The sequence below is a fragment of the Xyrauchen texanus genome, chromosome 26 (genome assembly GCF_025860055.1).
Source record: "Xyrauchen texanus isolate HMW12.3.18 chromosome 26, RBS_HiC_50CHRs, whole genome shotgun sequence".
NCBI lineage: Eukaryota > Metazoa > Chordata > Actinopteri > Cypriniformes > Catostomidae > Xyrauchen > Xyrauchen texanus.
This window is the reverse complement of record NC_068301.1, coordinates 1,478,312-1,495,811: the sequence shown is the minus strand read 5'-3', so window position 1 is coordinate 1,495,811 and position 17,500 is coordinate 1,478,312. Positions and strand designations below refer to the sequence as shown.

The 17,500-nt window shown below is 34.0% G+C and overlaps 1 protein-coding gene across 1 annotated transcript in view; it reads right to left on the bottom strand.

Moving 5' to 3' along the window:
- Positions 1-17,500, bottom strand: part of akap9 (A kinase (PRKA) anchor protein 9) — a 135,828-nt gene that overhangs the window by 21,135 nt on the left and 97,193 nt on the right. Inside the window, exons 28-40 of the mRNA XM_052093451.1 lie at positions 16,848-16,934; positions 12,682-13,635; positions 10,472-10,612; positions 10,289-10,336; positions 10,058-10,201; positions 9,865-9,909; positions 9,637-9,765; positions 5,283-5,330; positions 5,053-5,196; positions 4,860-4,904; positions 4,632-4,760; positions 2,294-2,767; positions 1,963-2,026 (exon numbers count right to left, since the gene is read on the bottom strand). Of these exons, the coding sequence (XP_051949411.1) occupies positions 1,963-2,026; positions 2,294-2,767; positions 4,632-4,760; positions 4,860-4,904; positions 5,053-5,196; positions 5,283-5,330; positions 9,637-9,765; positions 9,865-9,909; positions 10,058-10,201; positions 10,289-10,336; positions 10,472-10,612; positions 12,682-13,635; positions 16,848-16,934 (2,452 nt within the window). The remainder of the gene's footprint in view (positions 1-1,962; positions 2,027-2,293; positions 2,768-4,631; positions 4,761-4,859; positions 4,905-5,052; positions 5,197-5,282; positions 5,331-9,636; positions 9,766-9,864; positions 9,910-10,057; positions 10,202-10,288; positions 10,337-10,471; positions 10,613-12,681; positions 13,636-16,847; positions 16,935-17,500) is intronic.

Here is a 17,500-nt window from a genome sequence, read left to right as displayed (position 1 = left end):
ATTCGTCCTCCGCCACCAGGATTGAGGCGAGTCAATACGCCACCACGAGGACTTGGATCGCACTGGGAATTGTTGATTGTTAGTTCATGATACCTAATGCATTTACTAATGTTAACAAATATAACCTTACTGTGAAGTGTTCTGAGCCATTTAGAGCAAATACACAATTATCAATATATATATATTAACCTGTTGATATAATTTATCATCTATAAATGTAATTAATGTTAACATTATACATCTTGTCAAAGGTCTAATGGTTCAACATTGATATCCGATCTCTGTTTCACGATAGTAATCCTCCAGAAACAGCAATTGAGTTAATTGTGCAGGAGTACAAATGAAAACATGCAATATCAAAACAAGACTTTTATTGTGAAAACATGCGCTATCAAAACGGGACTTTTATTGTGAAAACATGCGCTATCAAAACGGGACTTTTATTGTGAAAACATGCGATATCAAAACGGGACTTTTATTGTGAAAACATGCGATATCAAAACGGGACTTTTATTGTGAAAACATGCGATATCAAAACGGGACTTTTATTGTGAAAACATGCGATATCAAAACGGGACTTTTATTGTGAAAACATGCGATATCAAAACGGGACTTTTATTGTGAAAACATGCGATATCAAAACGGGACTTTTATTGTGAAAACATGCAATATCAAAGCGGGACTTTTATTGTGAAAACATGCGATATCAAAACGGGACTTTTATTGTGAAAACATGCGATATCAAAAGCGGGACTTTTATTGTGAAAACATGCGATATCAAAACGGGACTTTTATTGTGAAAAAATCCCATATCAAAACGGGACTTTTATTGTGAAAACATGCCATATCAAAACGGGACTTTTATTGTGAAAACATGTGCTATCAAAACGGGACTTTTATTGTGAAAACATGCGCTATCAAAACGGGACTTTTATTGTGAAAACATGCGATATCAAAACGGGACTTTTATTGTGAAAACATGCGATATCAAAACGGGACTTTTATTGTGAAAACATGCGATATCAAAACGGGACTTTTATTGTGAAAACATGCGATATCAAAACGGGACTTTTATTGTGAAAAAATCCCATATCAAAACGGGACATTTATTGTGAAAACATGCCATATCAAAACGGGACTTTTATTGTGAAAACATGCGCTATCAAAACGGGACTTTTATTGTGAAAACATGCGCTATCAAAACGGGACTTTTATTGTGAAAACATGCGATATCAAAACGGGACTTTTATTGTGAAAACATGCGATATCAAAACGGGACTTTTATTGTGAAAACATGCGATATCAAAACGGGACTTTTATTGTGAAAAAATCCCATATCAAAACGGGACTTTTATTGTGAAAACATGCGCTATCAAAACGGGACTTTTATTGTGAAAACATGCCATATCAAAACGGGACTTTTATTGTGAAAACATGCCATATCAAAACGGGACTTTTATTGTGAAAACATGCCATATCAAAACGGGACTTTTATTGTGAAAACATGCAATATTAAAAATGGACTTTTATTATGAGAACATGCGATATCAAAACGGGACTTTTATTGTGAAAACATGCCATATCAAAACGGGACTTTTATTGTGAAAACATGCGCTATCAAAACGGGACTTTTATTGTGAAAACATGCCATATCAAAACGGGACTGTTATTGTGAAAACATGCCATATCAAAACGGGACTTTTATTGTGAAAACATGCCATATCAAAACGGGACGATTGTGTTTTCATTTATTATGCCAGATGAATCCAGTTCAACACACTTGTGTCAATCGTCCATGACAAGAGTTCATTAAAAACATCCAATCGCACTTTTTGTCCATTGATTAAGATATGACTAGTAAAGGAGTCTCAAACGAATCAGTAAATCGCTGATTTCAATCAGCTCACTCATGAAAATAGATGCACTTGTTCATTGTTTTGAGTAAGGATTAAAATATCTCACCACTGGCGTATTCGTCTTTAAACGGAGAGACTGCGGGCCGTTCTGACGCTCTCACTGAAGGACCCTGATGAAGAACAGTAACAGATGTTTGTGCTGTGAAACTGGACCAAACTACATAAAACATTTCCAGAGGTTCATGGTAAAGCTATTTTAAGTCAAAATAGACTTTCTTAATAAACGACTTTCTCCACCTCTGAAATGGCTTTCCTCTTCTGATGATGTAATCAAGACTATGTGGGCGGGGACAAATATTATTAACCAATAAAAACACTATAATGATGGTGAACCAATGAAATCCTGATTGGCTTTAGAAGTCTCACGTATGTCTCACCTCAGCTGTTCGGAGTTTCTCGATGGCGTCTCGGAGCGCTTGACACTCTTCCTCCAGCTGCTGGTTTTCTCTCTTCAGGTTCTCGCTCTCTGTGATGTGTCTCGTCTCCATGTCCATGATCTCGGCCGCGTGGAGCTCCTGCATCTGTCCAATCTTCTCTGTGTGGCTCGCGATCATCTCCTCCATGTCCTCAGATCTGGACGGCTCAGCCTGCGTCCCCACGTCCACGTGTGACACCCGGGACGTCACGTTCAGAGATGAGGAGGAGGTGGATCGCTCTGATTGGTCAGTGGAGTTTCTGTGGGAGAGGGGGGGCGTGTCAACACTTTCATTGTTCCCATGATTCTCTCTGTTGTCTCCATGTTTGTTTCTGTTCTTGTTCGGGTGAGATGACGGCTCATCGCTGGATTTGATCAAAGCAGTCTGCAGCTGCTGAACGTTCTCCTTTAACTGAGCGATGGATGCGTCTCTGATCTGTAAGTTCATGGGACATTTAAAAATATCTTAAATTGACTTAACGAAGCGTTGTATTAGCTGTAATAAAAACAAACTCCACAGTCTACACATGAGAGACACACAGATATAAATCAGCTGGAACACGTGAGATGTGAATAGTTTACTAAAGAACATCTTAAATCATGAGCTATCCATTCTAGAATAATTCTCAAAAATGTCGATGAGAAATGAGTCTTATAGCAAGAAAAAGGAGTCGGTCATTTTATTTGAAGTGTTAAAAATTTCATTTCCAGCACAGAAATCTATTAAACACAAAACAGAATTTGAGATGTGCTGAAATGACACAAAAATGGCAGAAATCTCCAGAAATCTCCTGTGACGCACGAACACACACTGTCAAATACTGTGAGTAAAACATGTTTCAGGACTTTACATTTTATACAAACATCCATAAAAAATCAGATCACGGTATAACATTTTAATTGTTTAAAAAAAAAAATATATATATATATATATATATATATATATATATATATATATATATATATATATATATATATATATATATTCAATTTCATTTTACTTTTTATTTTATTTTAATGTTTTTTTTAATTTATTTTATTCCTTTATTTTATAATGTTTTTATTTTCTTATTTTATTTTTAAATATTTTTTTTATTGTATTATTTATGTTATTTAGCTTATTTTACCATTTATTTTATTTATTAATTACATTTTTATTGTATTTTTTATTTTAGTATTTTTATTTTGTTTACTTTCATTTATTTTGTTTACTTTATTTTTATTTTATTTAACTTAACTTAATTTTATTTATTATTTATTTTATTTAGCTTATTTGACTATTTGTTTACTTATTTAATTCAAGATTTATTTTATAAATTTAATTACATTTGTATTTTATTTTATTTATTTATTTTTGCTTAATTTAATATTTAATTTGATTTAAATCTGTTTTATTTCATTTATTTTTATTTTCTAATTTTAATATTTATTTTATTTTATTTTAATTTACTTATTTATTTTGTGCGTACTCCAGGTTGGGAAGGAGGTATTGCCCCAAGTGAAGGAGTTCAAGTACCTCGGGGTCTTGTTCACGAGTGAGGGACAATGGAGCGGGAGGTTGGCCGGAGAATCGGGGCAGCGAGGCGGTATTGCACTCAGCTCTATCGCACCGTTAGTCCGCGAAAAGAGAGCTGAGCGGAAGGCAAAGCTCTCGATCTACCGGTCAATTTTGGTTCCTACCCTCACCTATGGTCATGAAGGCTGGGTCATGACCGAAAGAACTAGGTCACGCAGTACAAGCGGCCGAAATGGGCTTCCTCAGAAGGGTGGCGGGCTTCTCCCTTAGAGATAGGGTGAGGAGCTCAGTCATCCGTGAGGAGCTCGGAGTAGAGCCGCTGCTCCTTTGCGTCAAAAGGAGTCAGTTGAGGTGGTTTGGGCATCTGGTAAGGATGCCCCCTGGGCGCCTCCCTAGGGAGGTGTTTCAGGCACGTCCAGCTGGGAGGAGGCCTCGGGGAAGACCCAGGATTAGGTGGAGAGATTACATCTCCACACTGGCCTGGGAACGCCTCGGGGTCCCCCAGTCAGAGCTGGTTAATGTGGCTCGAGATAGGGAAGTTTGGGGCCCCCTGCTGGAGCTGCTGCCCCCGCGACCCGACTTCGGATAAGCGGTTGAAGATGGATGGATTATTTATTTTGTTTTGCTTATTTTACTATTTATTTTCTTATTTAATTTTAATTTAATTTTGTTTTCTTATTTATGTTATTAATCTTATTTGACTACATATTTTCTTATTTAGTTTGATTTGCTGTTGGCATCTCAGTTCCTCATGAAACACTGGAGGGAAACGCTGCTTCAGTACCTCGATCTCCTCCTGTAGTTTGAGACTGCGCTCTCTGTAGCTGTTCAACTCCTCTTTGGTGGACACGGCTTCACCTTTGACCTCTTGCAGCTCCTGCAGCAGCTCTGATGTGGACTCTTGTGAGGCATGCTGAGAAATGACCAAAGGTTAAAGGTCAACTGTTTGTCAGTGTGTTTCCATCAATGAAACAGAAATCAGATACAGCGGATGTGACTGTAAGTGTCTCACCCCGTCCAGCTGATCCTTCAGTCGAGCGATGCTCATTTCTCTCTCCTTTAAAACAAGAACATGAAACATTATTCCCCTCCTGTCATATGTGTTGTTTTATAGTTTGGATGTGACATTATTCTAACATGTGGAATAAAGTCAGAAAGAATGAGATGTGTCCAAACATCTTGATCATGTGATAAACAGTGAATACCTGCAGCAGCTCCTGCAGTGTGGCGCTCTGATCCTTGCAGCCGTCCAGTTCTTGTTGTGTGCTCGCCATCTGACCTCTGACCTCCTGCAGTTCCAGGTGAAGTTTAGCAGCCACACCCTCTTGCTCACGCGAGTCTGCTGACACCTGTAGATCACACACAGGAAGTGAGGATCAGCTGATGTACAGATGTAATGAGCTGTAACACATTTAATTAAAGTTTGATGTGTCACCTGACTGAGGGCCGTCTGAAGCTGTGCAATAGTGCTTTCCTTCATCTGCTGAAGAAACCGGAAACAATATTATCAATAATGTATCAATATTATCAATAATGTATCAATAATGTATCAATATTATCAATAATGTATCAATAATGTATCAATATTATCAATAATGTGTCAATATTATCAATAATGTATCAATAATGTATCAATATTATCAATAATGTGTCAATATTATCAATAATGTATCAATAATGTATCAATATTATCAATAATGTATCAATATTATCAATAATGTATCAATAATGTATCAATATTATCAATAATGTGTCAATATTATCAATAATGTATCAATATTATCAATAATGTGTCAATATTATCAATAATGTATCAATATTATCAATAATGTGTCAATATTATCAATAATGTATCAATAATGTATCAATATTATCAATAATGTATCAATAATATATCAATATTATCAATAATGTATCAATAATGTATCAATATTATCAATAATGTATCAATATTATCAATAATGTATCAATAATGTGTCAATATTATCAATAATGTATCAATACTATCAATAATGTGTCAATATTATCAATAATGTATCAATATTATCAATAATGTATCAATAATGTGTCAATATTATCAATAATGTATCAATAATGTGTCAATATTATCAATAATGTGTCAATATTATCAATAATGTATCAATAATGTATCAATATTATCAATAATGTATCAATATTATCAATAATGTATCAATAATGTATCAATAATGTATCAATAATGTGTCAATATTATCAATAATGTGTCAATATTATCAATAATGTATCAATACTATCAATAATGTGTCAATATTATCAATAATGTATCAATATTATCAATAATGTATCAATAATGTGTCAATATTATCAATAATGTATCAATAATGTGTCAATATTATCAATAATGTATCAATACTATCAATAATGTATCAATATTATCAATAATGTATCAATATTATCAATAATGTATCAATAATGTGTCAATATTATCAATAATGTATCAATAATGTGTCAATATTATCAATAATGTGTCAATATTATCAATAATGTATCAATAATGTATCAATATTATCAATAATGTATCAATAATGTGTCAATATTATCAATAATGTATCAATAATGTGTCAATATTATCAATAATGTATCAATAATGTGTCAATATTATCAATAATGTGTCAATATTATCAATAATGTATCAATACTATCAATAATGTGTCAATATTATCAATAATGTATCAATATTATCAATAATGTATCAATAATGTGTCAATATTATCAATAATGTATCAATACTATCAATAATGTATCAATATTATCAATAATGTATCAATATTATCAATAATGTATCAATAATGTGTCAATATTATCAATAATGTATCAATAATGTGTCAATATTATCAATAATGTATCAATATTATCAATAATGTATCAATAATGTGTCAATATTATCAATAATGTATCAATAATGTGTCAATATTATCAATAATGTATCAATAATGTGTCAATATTATCAATAATGTATCAATATTATCAATAATGTATCAATATTATCAATAATGTATCAATAATGTGTCAATATTATCAATAATGTATCAATAATGTATCAATATTATCAATAATGTATCAATAATGTGTCAATATTATCAATAATGTATCAATAATGTCAATATTATCAATAATGTGTCAATATTATCAATAATGTATCAATAATGTATCAATATTATCAATAATGTATCAATAATGTGTCAATATTATCAATAATGTATCAATAATGTGTCAATATTATCAATAATGTATCAATAATGTGTCAATATTATCAATAATGTGTCAATATTATCAATAATGTATCAATAATGTATCAATATTATCAATAATGTATCAATAATGTGTCAATATTATCAATAATGTATCAATAATGTGTCAATATTATCAATAATGTATCAATAATGTGTCAATATTATCAATAATGTGTCAATATTATCAATAATGTATCAATAATGTATCAATATTATCAATAATGTATCAATAATGTGTCAATATTATCAATAATGTATCAATAATGTGTCAATATTATCAATAATGTATCAATAATGTATCAATATTATCAATAATGTGTCAATATTATCAATGTTCATCTGATTATTTTGGATACAGGTGTTTCATGTCCCAGTGGTTGATGTATTTTACAACACAGATTTCAAGGTTTCAGAAACGTTATCGCCAGGCCTCATTTAGTTTATGAAATATTGTTTGAAATTCTGATCATGTGTATTTTTAATATATTGTTTTAATAGTTATTTTTCATAGTTTTAGTCTTGTCCCAGACTTTCAATATTAAACTATAAAAATACATTTAAAAATACAAATGATTTCATGTTTAAAATATGATCATCCACATGAATGTGAAATAAACAGAAACCATTTCAATATTTATTGAGAAAATTATTTCTAGCAATTTTAGTGTCGTCATTTCCAGCACACGAACAATTTCACCCCTAATCAAGTTTGTTGTAAAGTTAGTGTACTTGTTAATCAAGTGGACAAAAGTGTGAAGAACATGAAATATGACACAAAACAAAGACAAATCAAGAGAAATATCAAATGTTTTTATTAGCCGTCATTTCCAATCAAGCTTTCATTTTGCCAAATAATGCAAAAAGTGTGAAAATATGATTTAATTGTGTGTATTTAGGATTCATAAAATGATATCTATGAAATGAGTCTTATAGCAAGAAAAAGGAGTCGGTCATTTTATTTGAAGTGTTAAAAATTTCATTTCCAGCACAGAAATCTATTAAACACAAAACAGAATTTGAGATGTGCTGAAATGACACAAAAATGGCAGAAATCTCCAGAAATCTCCTGTGACGCACGAACACACACTGTCAAATACTGTGAGTAAAACATGTTTCAGGACTTTACATTTTATACAAACATCCATAAAAAATCAGATCACGGTGTAACATTTTAATTGTTTAAAAAATATATATATATATATATATATATTCAATTTCACTTTACTTTTTATTTTATTTTATTGTTTTTTTTATTTATTTTATTCCTTTATTTTATAATGTTTTTATTTTCTTATTTTATTTTTAAATATGTTTTTTACTGTATTATTTGTTATTTAGCTTATTTTACCATTTATTTTATTTATTAATTACATTTTTATTGTATTTTTTATTTTAGTATTTTTATTTTGTTTACTTTCATTTATTTTGTTTACTTTATTTTTATTTTATTTAACTTAACTTAATTTTATTTATTATTTATTTTATTTAGCTTATTTGACTATTTGTTTACTTATTTAATTCAAGATTTATTTTATAAATTTAATTACATTTGTATTTTATTTTATTTATTTATTTTTGCTTAATTTACTATTTAATTTGATTTAAATCTGTTTTATTTCATTTATTTTTATTTTCTAATTTTACTATTTATTGTATTTTATTTTAATTTACTTATTTATTTTGTGCGTACTCCAGGTAGGGAAGGAGGTATTGCCCCAAGTGAAGGAGTTCAAGTACCTCGGGGTCTTGTTCACGAGTGAGGGGACAATGGAGCGGGAGGTTGGCCGGAGAATCGGGGCAGCGGGGCGTATTGCACTCGCTCTATCGCACCGTTGTCACGAAAGAGAGCTGAGCCAAAAGGCAAAGCTCTCGATCTACCGGTCAATTTTTGTTCCTACCCTCACCTATGGTCATGAAGGCTGGGTCATGACCGAAAGAACTAGGTCGCGAGTACAAGCGGCCGAAATGGGCTTCATCAGAAGGGTGGCGGGCTTCTCCCTTAGAGATAGGGTGAGGAGCTCAGTCATCCGTGAGGAGCTCGGACTAGAGCCGCTGCTCCTTTGCGTCGAAACGAGTCAGTTGAGGTGGTTTGGGCATCTGGTAAGGATGCCACCTGGCCGCCTCCCTAGGGAGGTGTTTCAGGCACATCCAGCTGGGAGGAGGCCTCGGGGAAGACCCAGGATTAGGTGGAGAGATTACATCTCCACACTGGCCTGGGAACGCCTCGGGGTCCCCCAGTCAGAGCTGGTTAATGTGGCTCGAGATAGGGAAGTTTGGGGCCCCCTGCTGGAGCTGCTGCCCCCGCGACCCGACTTCAGATAAGCCGTTGAAGATGGATGGATTATTTATTTTGTTTTGCTTATTTTACTATTTATTTTCTTATTTAATTTTAATTTAATTTTGTTTTCTTATTTATGTTATTAATCTTATTTGACTACATATTTTCTTATTTAGTTTGATTTGCTGTTGGCATCTCAGTTCCTCATGAAACACTGGAGGGAAACGCTGCTTCAGTACCTCGATCTCCTCCTGTAGTTTGAGACTGCGCTCTCTGTAGCTGTTCAACTCCTCTTTGGTGGACACGGCTTCACCTTTGACCTCTTGCAGCTCCTGCAGCAGCTCTGATGTGGACTCTTGTGAGGCATGCTGAGAAATGACCAAAGGTTAAAGGTCAACTGATTGTCAGTGTGTTTCCATCAATGAAACAGAAATCAGATACAGCGGATGTGACTGTAAGTGTCTCACCCCGTCCAGCTGATCCTTCAGTCGAGCGATGCTCATTTCTCTCTCCTTTAAAACAAGAACATGAAACAATATTCCCCTCCTGTCATGTGTGTTGTTTTATAGTTTGGATGTGACATTATTCTAACATGTGGAATAAAGTCAGAAAGAATGAGATGTGTCCAGACATCTTGATCATGTGATAAACAGTGAATACCTGCAGCAGCTCCTGCAGTGTGGCGCTCTGATCCTTGCAGCCGTCCAGTTCTTGTTGTGTGCTCGCCATCTGACCTCTGACCTCCTGCAGTTCCAGGTGAAGTTTAGCAGCCACACCCTCTTGCTCACGCGAGTCTGCTGACACCTGTAGATCACACACAGGAAGTGAGGATCAGCTGATGTACAGATGCAATGAGCTGTAACACATTTAAGTCAAAGTTTGATGTGTCACCTGACTGAGGGCCGTCTGGAGCTGTGCAATAGTGCTTTCCTTCATCTGCTGAAGAAACCGGAAACAATATTATCAATTATTCTGATATTTATAGCCTTTAAAGAAGTCGCTCATCTTTGATTGATTGCCGTGGATCAGCTGTCTGATTTTAGGGCTGAATCTAGAGCAGGATGTGTTTTGTACCTCGATCTCCTCCTGCAGTTTATGGCTTAATTCTCTGTAGCAGTTCAACTCCTGTTTAGTGGATGCAGCTTCACCTTTGACCTCTTGCAGCTCCTGCAGCAGCTCTGATATGGACTGGTCCGGACCCTCTTTTGAGACATGCTGAGAAATATAAATCACCTTATACATGGATAATAACTCAATCACTGCACTACCCCTAAAGCAGCAGATACTCTGAGAGGGGTGATTACTGCTTTTGGGAAAGGTCATGAGGCATCAGTGTATTACACCCTGTTAATTCAGAGTCGGGGGGGCGGAGCTTTAACTTCTCTCAAGAGATTATGGGAGAAAGATTTTAACTTGGTATTGGAGGAGGGTGTGAGGGCTGGGATCCTAAAAAACATCACGTCTGCATCTAGAGATGCAAGGGTGCATCTGATGCAATATAAGATTTTGTATTGCTTCTATTGGACCCCCTCTAGATTATATAGGCTTGGTCTTGAAGACACGCCCACCTGCTGGTGGTGCCAATCAGAAGACGGGCACACAACACGTTTTTTTGGGGATGTGTTAAGATCCAAGAATTTTGGTTGATGGTTCAGAGCTTTCCGTGTGAGGAATTGGACACTCAATTTTAATTTTGCCCCAGACTCTGTATCCTGGGTGATGGGACAGGTATTAACATCGGGGACAGATATTTAAAAAGTTGGTTTCTAGCCGGAGTCATGATTGGCAGACGGATCATCCTGTGGGGATGGAAGTCGACTGGGGCACCCTCGTTTAGGGAGTGGTGCGGGGGGAGATGGGCGGGATGGCGGCGTTTGAGGAGGCTGGGGAAATGGGATTTGTTTGTAAGAAAGTGGGGGGTTATTTGGCTTTTTTGGAGGGGGGCGGGGGTTAATGTGAATAACTGATTCTGTATTTTACAATGTGTTTGTATGTTTTATGATTGGAATCAATAGAAAATTGTTAATAACAAACAAAAAAGAATCTTTGCACTAGTTTGTAATTCTTAAGTCCATTGTTTGTATCTATAGTCCACATTTATTGTCCCTTGTGTTTATTAATTGTCTACAATATTGTAATATTTTAATATGGTAATATCTTCATGAGACCCAGCATAAAATGCTTTTGCAATTTATTTTTGTTTATTGTTAATATAGTGGCTGGTGCATAAGAAAGAAAGCCAATAACCATAAAAAAAAAATTATACAAAAAATAAATAAATAAATAAATTATATATCTTTTTATTTTTTATTGTATTTATTTTATTATTATATATATATATATATATATATATATATATATATATATATATATATATATATGATATTATTTTATATATATTTTTTTAAATGTAATTTTATTGTATTTATTTTATTTTATATATATTTTTTATATTTTATTTTATTTATTTTATTATTTTTATTTTATTATATATATATATATATATTTATTTTTTTATTGTATTTATTTTATTATATATATTTTTTTATTTTATTTTATTTTATATATTTTGTTTTATTGTATTTATTTTATTATATATATTTTTTATTTTATTTTTATTTTATATATTTTTTATTTTATTTTATTGTATTTATTTTATTTTATATATATATTTTGTTTTTTGTTTTATATATATATTTTTTTATATATATATTTCTTTTTTATATATATATATTTTTTTATTGTATTTATTTTCTTTTATTATATATATATATTTCTTTTTTATTGTATTTATTTTATTATATATATATTTTCTTTCTTATATTTAAATATAATTTTGTATCATTATTTTATCATTATTTATTGAATTATTTTTATTTGTTGGGCTTTCTCGTCAAATATTCTATAATTAAATTAAACATTTTAATTGATTGACAGCCCAAAAAAACCAAAATGTCCTCTACAAAGGACAAAAATGAATGAATGGATCTCAGGAGGACATATAATGTTTCTTCATGTTCAATGAAGCATGTCGGAAATTGCACTTCGACAATAAAACTGACTTTGATAACTTTGATGAACATGTACTCTTTCTGTTTTTAAGTTTTAAGATTAATTACTGTCAAATAAGTGTGAATTTAATTTCAATACATCTTGTTTGCCATCATTCAATTGTACATGTGCATTATATCGGCTATCGCGCCCTGCTCTTGTGATATCAGCATCTGACCTGGTAAATCCTGTAATCGTGTGTAGATGTTAGTACAGTTACACTGAACACAAACCTCAGCAGATGGCAGCGGTCTGTGTTGTGTTGGTTTGGTTCTCATTTGGTCGAGTAGCTCCATGAGAACAGCTAATCTCCTCTCATACTCATGCAGTTCCTCCTCAGAGCTGCTAAACAACTGTTTCTGCAGCTCTTGATCCTTCTGCATCCCGCTCAATCCCTCCTCCAGCTCCTTCAGTGTCTCCGTCAGGAGGCTCATCTTCCCTCCTGAGGCTGGTGTAGATGCCACGTCCTCAGACTCCAGCTCCACCCTGAGGCCCACCTCTTCTGATGTGACGTCTCCTGCGTGGGCCTCAGCGTGGAGCTCTTTGGTTTGGCTCTGAATGGCTCCGAGCTGCACTTGACTGACCAGCACAGCGGCCACCTTCTCCCTGAGTTTCTCCTCAAGGTCGATGACTTTGCGGTAAAGATCGTCTGCGTCGGTTTGTGCTTGTTCCACCTTTAGCCTGCAGGCGTGAAGCTCCGAGTCTTTCTCCTCTACACAGATCTCTAGTTCTTCCACACGCTGACTCAAACTCATCACCCTTGACCCAGCGCTCTCCTCAAGAGCCTGAACCTCAGCTTGGACCACCAGAAATGCTGCGGTCTTCTCCATCAGTGCCTCCTCGAGCTCTGCCACCATCTCAGAGTCTTTCTGAGCGAACGCCTCCTCCTGCAGACTCTCGTATCTGCTCTTCAGCGAGCTGTGGTCAGCCTTCAACGTGCCGAGTTCTCTGGTGACCTCATCCATCTTCTGTTTCATCTCGTTGTACTCTTCCCTCACACCGGGTGTCTCGTCCTCCTGAGGTTGCTTGTGCTCGATGTGCGACAGCTCCTGCTGGAGTTTCTCAATGACAGCGTTCAGCTGGTCCACCTCCTCCTCGCTGTTCCTCTTCAGACGCTCCTGTTCGCTCCGCAGATACTCCACCTGCCCCTCCAGCTCACGGAGAACTTCATCTTTCTCTTCCAACACCTGCACTCACAGATGGAGAGATGAAGTCAAGAGGAAGAACGAGGAAATTTGACCTTCACCAAGTCATGACTTACTTAAACCTGCTGGATTCTGGATTGTGGTTTAATTTCAGAATTTCAGTGAATCTGTAAATACTTAAAGAAAAAGTTCACTGAAAATGTACATTTTTGTCAACATTTACTAACCCTAAAGACTCGGATTATTGTGCATGAGTCATTATAATGTGATATCTTTAAAGATATTTATGGTGCTTTTTTGTCCTTATAAGAACTTGGCAGTAAACGTGTCTTGTTAAATAAATTCTGAGACTCTCAGCCAAAGAAAATTGCTGAAAAATCACACAAAAATTTTAATGTTTCTTATTTTTCTTAATTGACATTATATATATATATATATATATCTCTGGGTGTAAATAAGGTGGCTCTAAAAAACTCTCAACTGTGTCAACTGTATGTGAGAAAGGTGTTTTAATCAAAAGTTATAATATTACAAATATAATGTATCATAGTGTCCAAAAGCCTCTCCAAACACATAAAAGATAATAATTGTAAATAAGAACTAATTACACATGCAAACACAACAATGACTAAAGGTTAGCATAGCATGCACACATGATTTTAGTCATGAGATTTCACAGAATGAGTTTCATTCTGTGTCATTTGAGTCATCATTGAGTCTGTGTCGTGTATTTGGCGCCATCTCCTGGTGGTCATATGTAACATTGTGCTTCATGTGGATTATCTAATGATCTATACATCTGATTATCTTGTGTGTGGACTCGATTGAAAGATAATCACAGACTCTAAATAATCATATGTTCCGTTTAATTTTTGTAAAGTTCTAAGTGAAAATGCGGCATATAAGTAACACCAACATAATTACTTGTTATATATTTGTCTGCGAATACAACAAATAGGCTGGTTATTTTCTACTCTTATTAATTGCAATAATATGTACAGTGCAATTTTTTTTTTTTATAAATGATCAAAACTGAGCACTTCTGATTTGTCTGCAAATTTTTAAGCACTTGTTCAGTTTTGGTCATAATATCTGCATGCATTATAAAGTAGAGCTTCTAAACTAAGACACCTATTTTGTGTCAGTCAAGACTGAAGTATTTTGTCTCACTGGCCCAACTGAGTTCAAATAATACAGATTTAACAGAAGAATGAATGTACGTGCTTTTATTAATGATAAGCTTTTACACCCATTGTAAGTGTCTCACTGGAACACACATTTTTGAAATGAATGTTTGTTGTTAATCAACATTATGCCTCAAATGCTGTGGATTGAGATTAACATGAACTGAACCCGGAATATTCCTTTAAGAAACTAAATGACAAGATATTTTGTAGAAATGGTTTAACGTTTATTCTTACAACAAGAAAAAAACTATTTGTCAAACAAGTTTATTTTATTTATTTTTAACCCTACTAATATTTCTATAAGATTTCTCTGAAAACAAGACTTAGTATCTTTTGTCATTCTGTTTCTCAAGTCAATTTTCTTGTTTTAAGTTTGTTAAAACAATAAAAATAAGACAGAAATGCTCATTAAGAAAATGTATTTTTGGACAGAAATCTCAGATATTCTGTCTAAATGTTGTTTAGTTTTGAACAGAAAAGCGTAAGTCATTCGGGTTTGGAATGACATGAGGGTGAGTAAATGATGACACCATTTTCATTTTTGGGTGAACTATCTCTTAAAAATAGTGAACGGACATTTGGGCAATGCTGGTTCAGTCACTTCTAACTTCGGCTGGGAATCGAATCAGATTCACAAGCTTTTGATACGTTTTGATTCTGAATCATTTGGGAATATTTGAGTTATGTACATGTAGCATTTCTCTCTCTGCTTATGATGTTCATTATACAGGGAACCTTCTAACTTTGTACATTATGAAAATATTTATTTAAAAAGTAACAACAGGGCCCAAACTACAAAGATCAATTAATATTTATTTAACATATGCAATAATTTACACAACAAAAAGTGAAGTAAACCTTAAAGTGAAAGTAAAAGATTGAATTTGGTATATTTTTTACCCAGCACTCTATTTATAAACATTATTAAAAATCCCTTAAAGAAAGTGTTAATTCCTTCTGATGGTAATTTGACCGACTGTCACATGTTTGCAAGTTTATTTACCACAAAAGATTGAAGATTTAAAGGGATAGTTCACCCAAAAATAAGGCTGGACATAGAATTGCATCAATTCTTGGACTACAAACTCTTCAGACATGTTCAGTAAGTTCTGTTCTCTGTTTTGTGTGCAGTTGTGTTGTGTTCGGTCACTATCACTGTTTTTAGATCAACGGTCAGTGATCATTATATTTCAGTTTCTCATCAAATCTTATCGTATACTTTCATAACAATCATGAGTCTCATGAATAATTAATTAGACTTCTGAATGATACTTTAGTGTTCTTTTGAAGTTTGAAGAGGTGTCACCATAAACTGCCATTGTATGACATCACTGAGCACAACATTTATTCACAGTTTCTCCCTTTGTGTTCAGAACAAGACAGATACAGTTATAACAACACAGCGGTGAGTAAATAATGACTGAATTTAAATGTTTAGGTGATCTATCCCTTTAAGAATTTGCAGCACTTAATTTAGGTTTGAAAACACCCTGTTGCCCCAAATTCAAAAAAGGTTAGTTCACACAAAACTACAAATTCTGCTGTTGTTTTTGGAGCTTCATGTTTTTGTAAACCTGTTTGGGTGAACTATCCCTTTGAATGTTATCATAAAATAAAAATAAAATCAAACCACAGAAAAACACATCAAAAAGGATGAAAAAGCAATCTGTGGGAATTAGTACAAATAAATGGTTACTCTGAATAATAACAAAATCCAAACCAAGCTATGAGAGTATTTAAAGAATGCAATCAGTTTATCTTTATTTATTCTTAATTAGAAACGTCCCACAATACAAACTATCTGCACTCTTTAAACACAAGCTGATGTGTATCGCCACTTGTGTCACAACACATCACAACATTACTAAAATGAGATCATTAAAGTTGTAAATACAGTTTCTCTGACACAAGATGGCAAAACACATGAGATAGACAGACGGAAGACACCAAACCAGAGAGACGTACACACTTCACACACACGGGTTTGACGGGTGCTGTAATATGCATACGTGTATCATGACACATGCTGCTAGCCGTGTGTTGGTACACATATGTATATCCTGTTACCTCTTTCTCAGGCTCTGATCCTGTGTGCTGTAGTTTAGCGATCTGTTCGTTAAGAACGGCTATTTGTCTGTCCTTCTCCTCCAACACCTTCAAGAGTTAAACATCATCACATGACTCTGATTTAATCTGTCTGTTGGGAGGGGGAAATATTCTGCGGCTGATTGTTGATCTCAGATCAGTGCAGTGATAATCCTGATCATTACTCATTTTACACCCAAACTCTTAGAATAATATTAAAGTCAACATGAAATCAAAATGCATCCAATTTGTTCTTAATTAACATTCCTGTTCTGACTGTGAAATATATATCAGTGTACGCCAGTCCAAAGAACAACACATTATGTCAGTGTAATCTTTAAAGAGCACCTTTTATGGTTTTTAAACGTGCCTACACTGTTTTAAAGGTCTCATATAATAGATTTACATGCATCCAAGGTCAAAAAACACTTTAATTTGCTCATAATTTAAAGTGCAGCATTACCTTATTTTCCCAGTGTCAAAAACGACTCGTTCAATGATCCGTTCTTGTAAGGCTGACAATCAAGATGTCATAAAAGTAAAAGAACTCTGTGAGAACCAAGTCATAAAAACTCTCACACAGAAGAACATTTTCACCTGAGTCAACACATCCTACTGAGCAAGGACAATCAAAC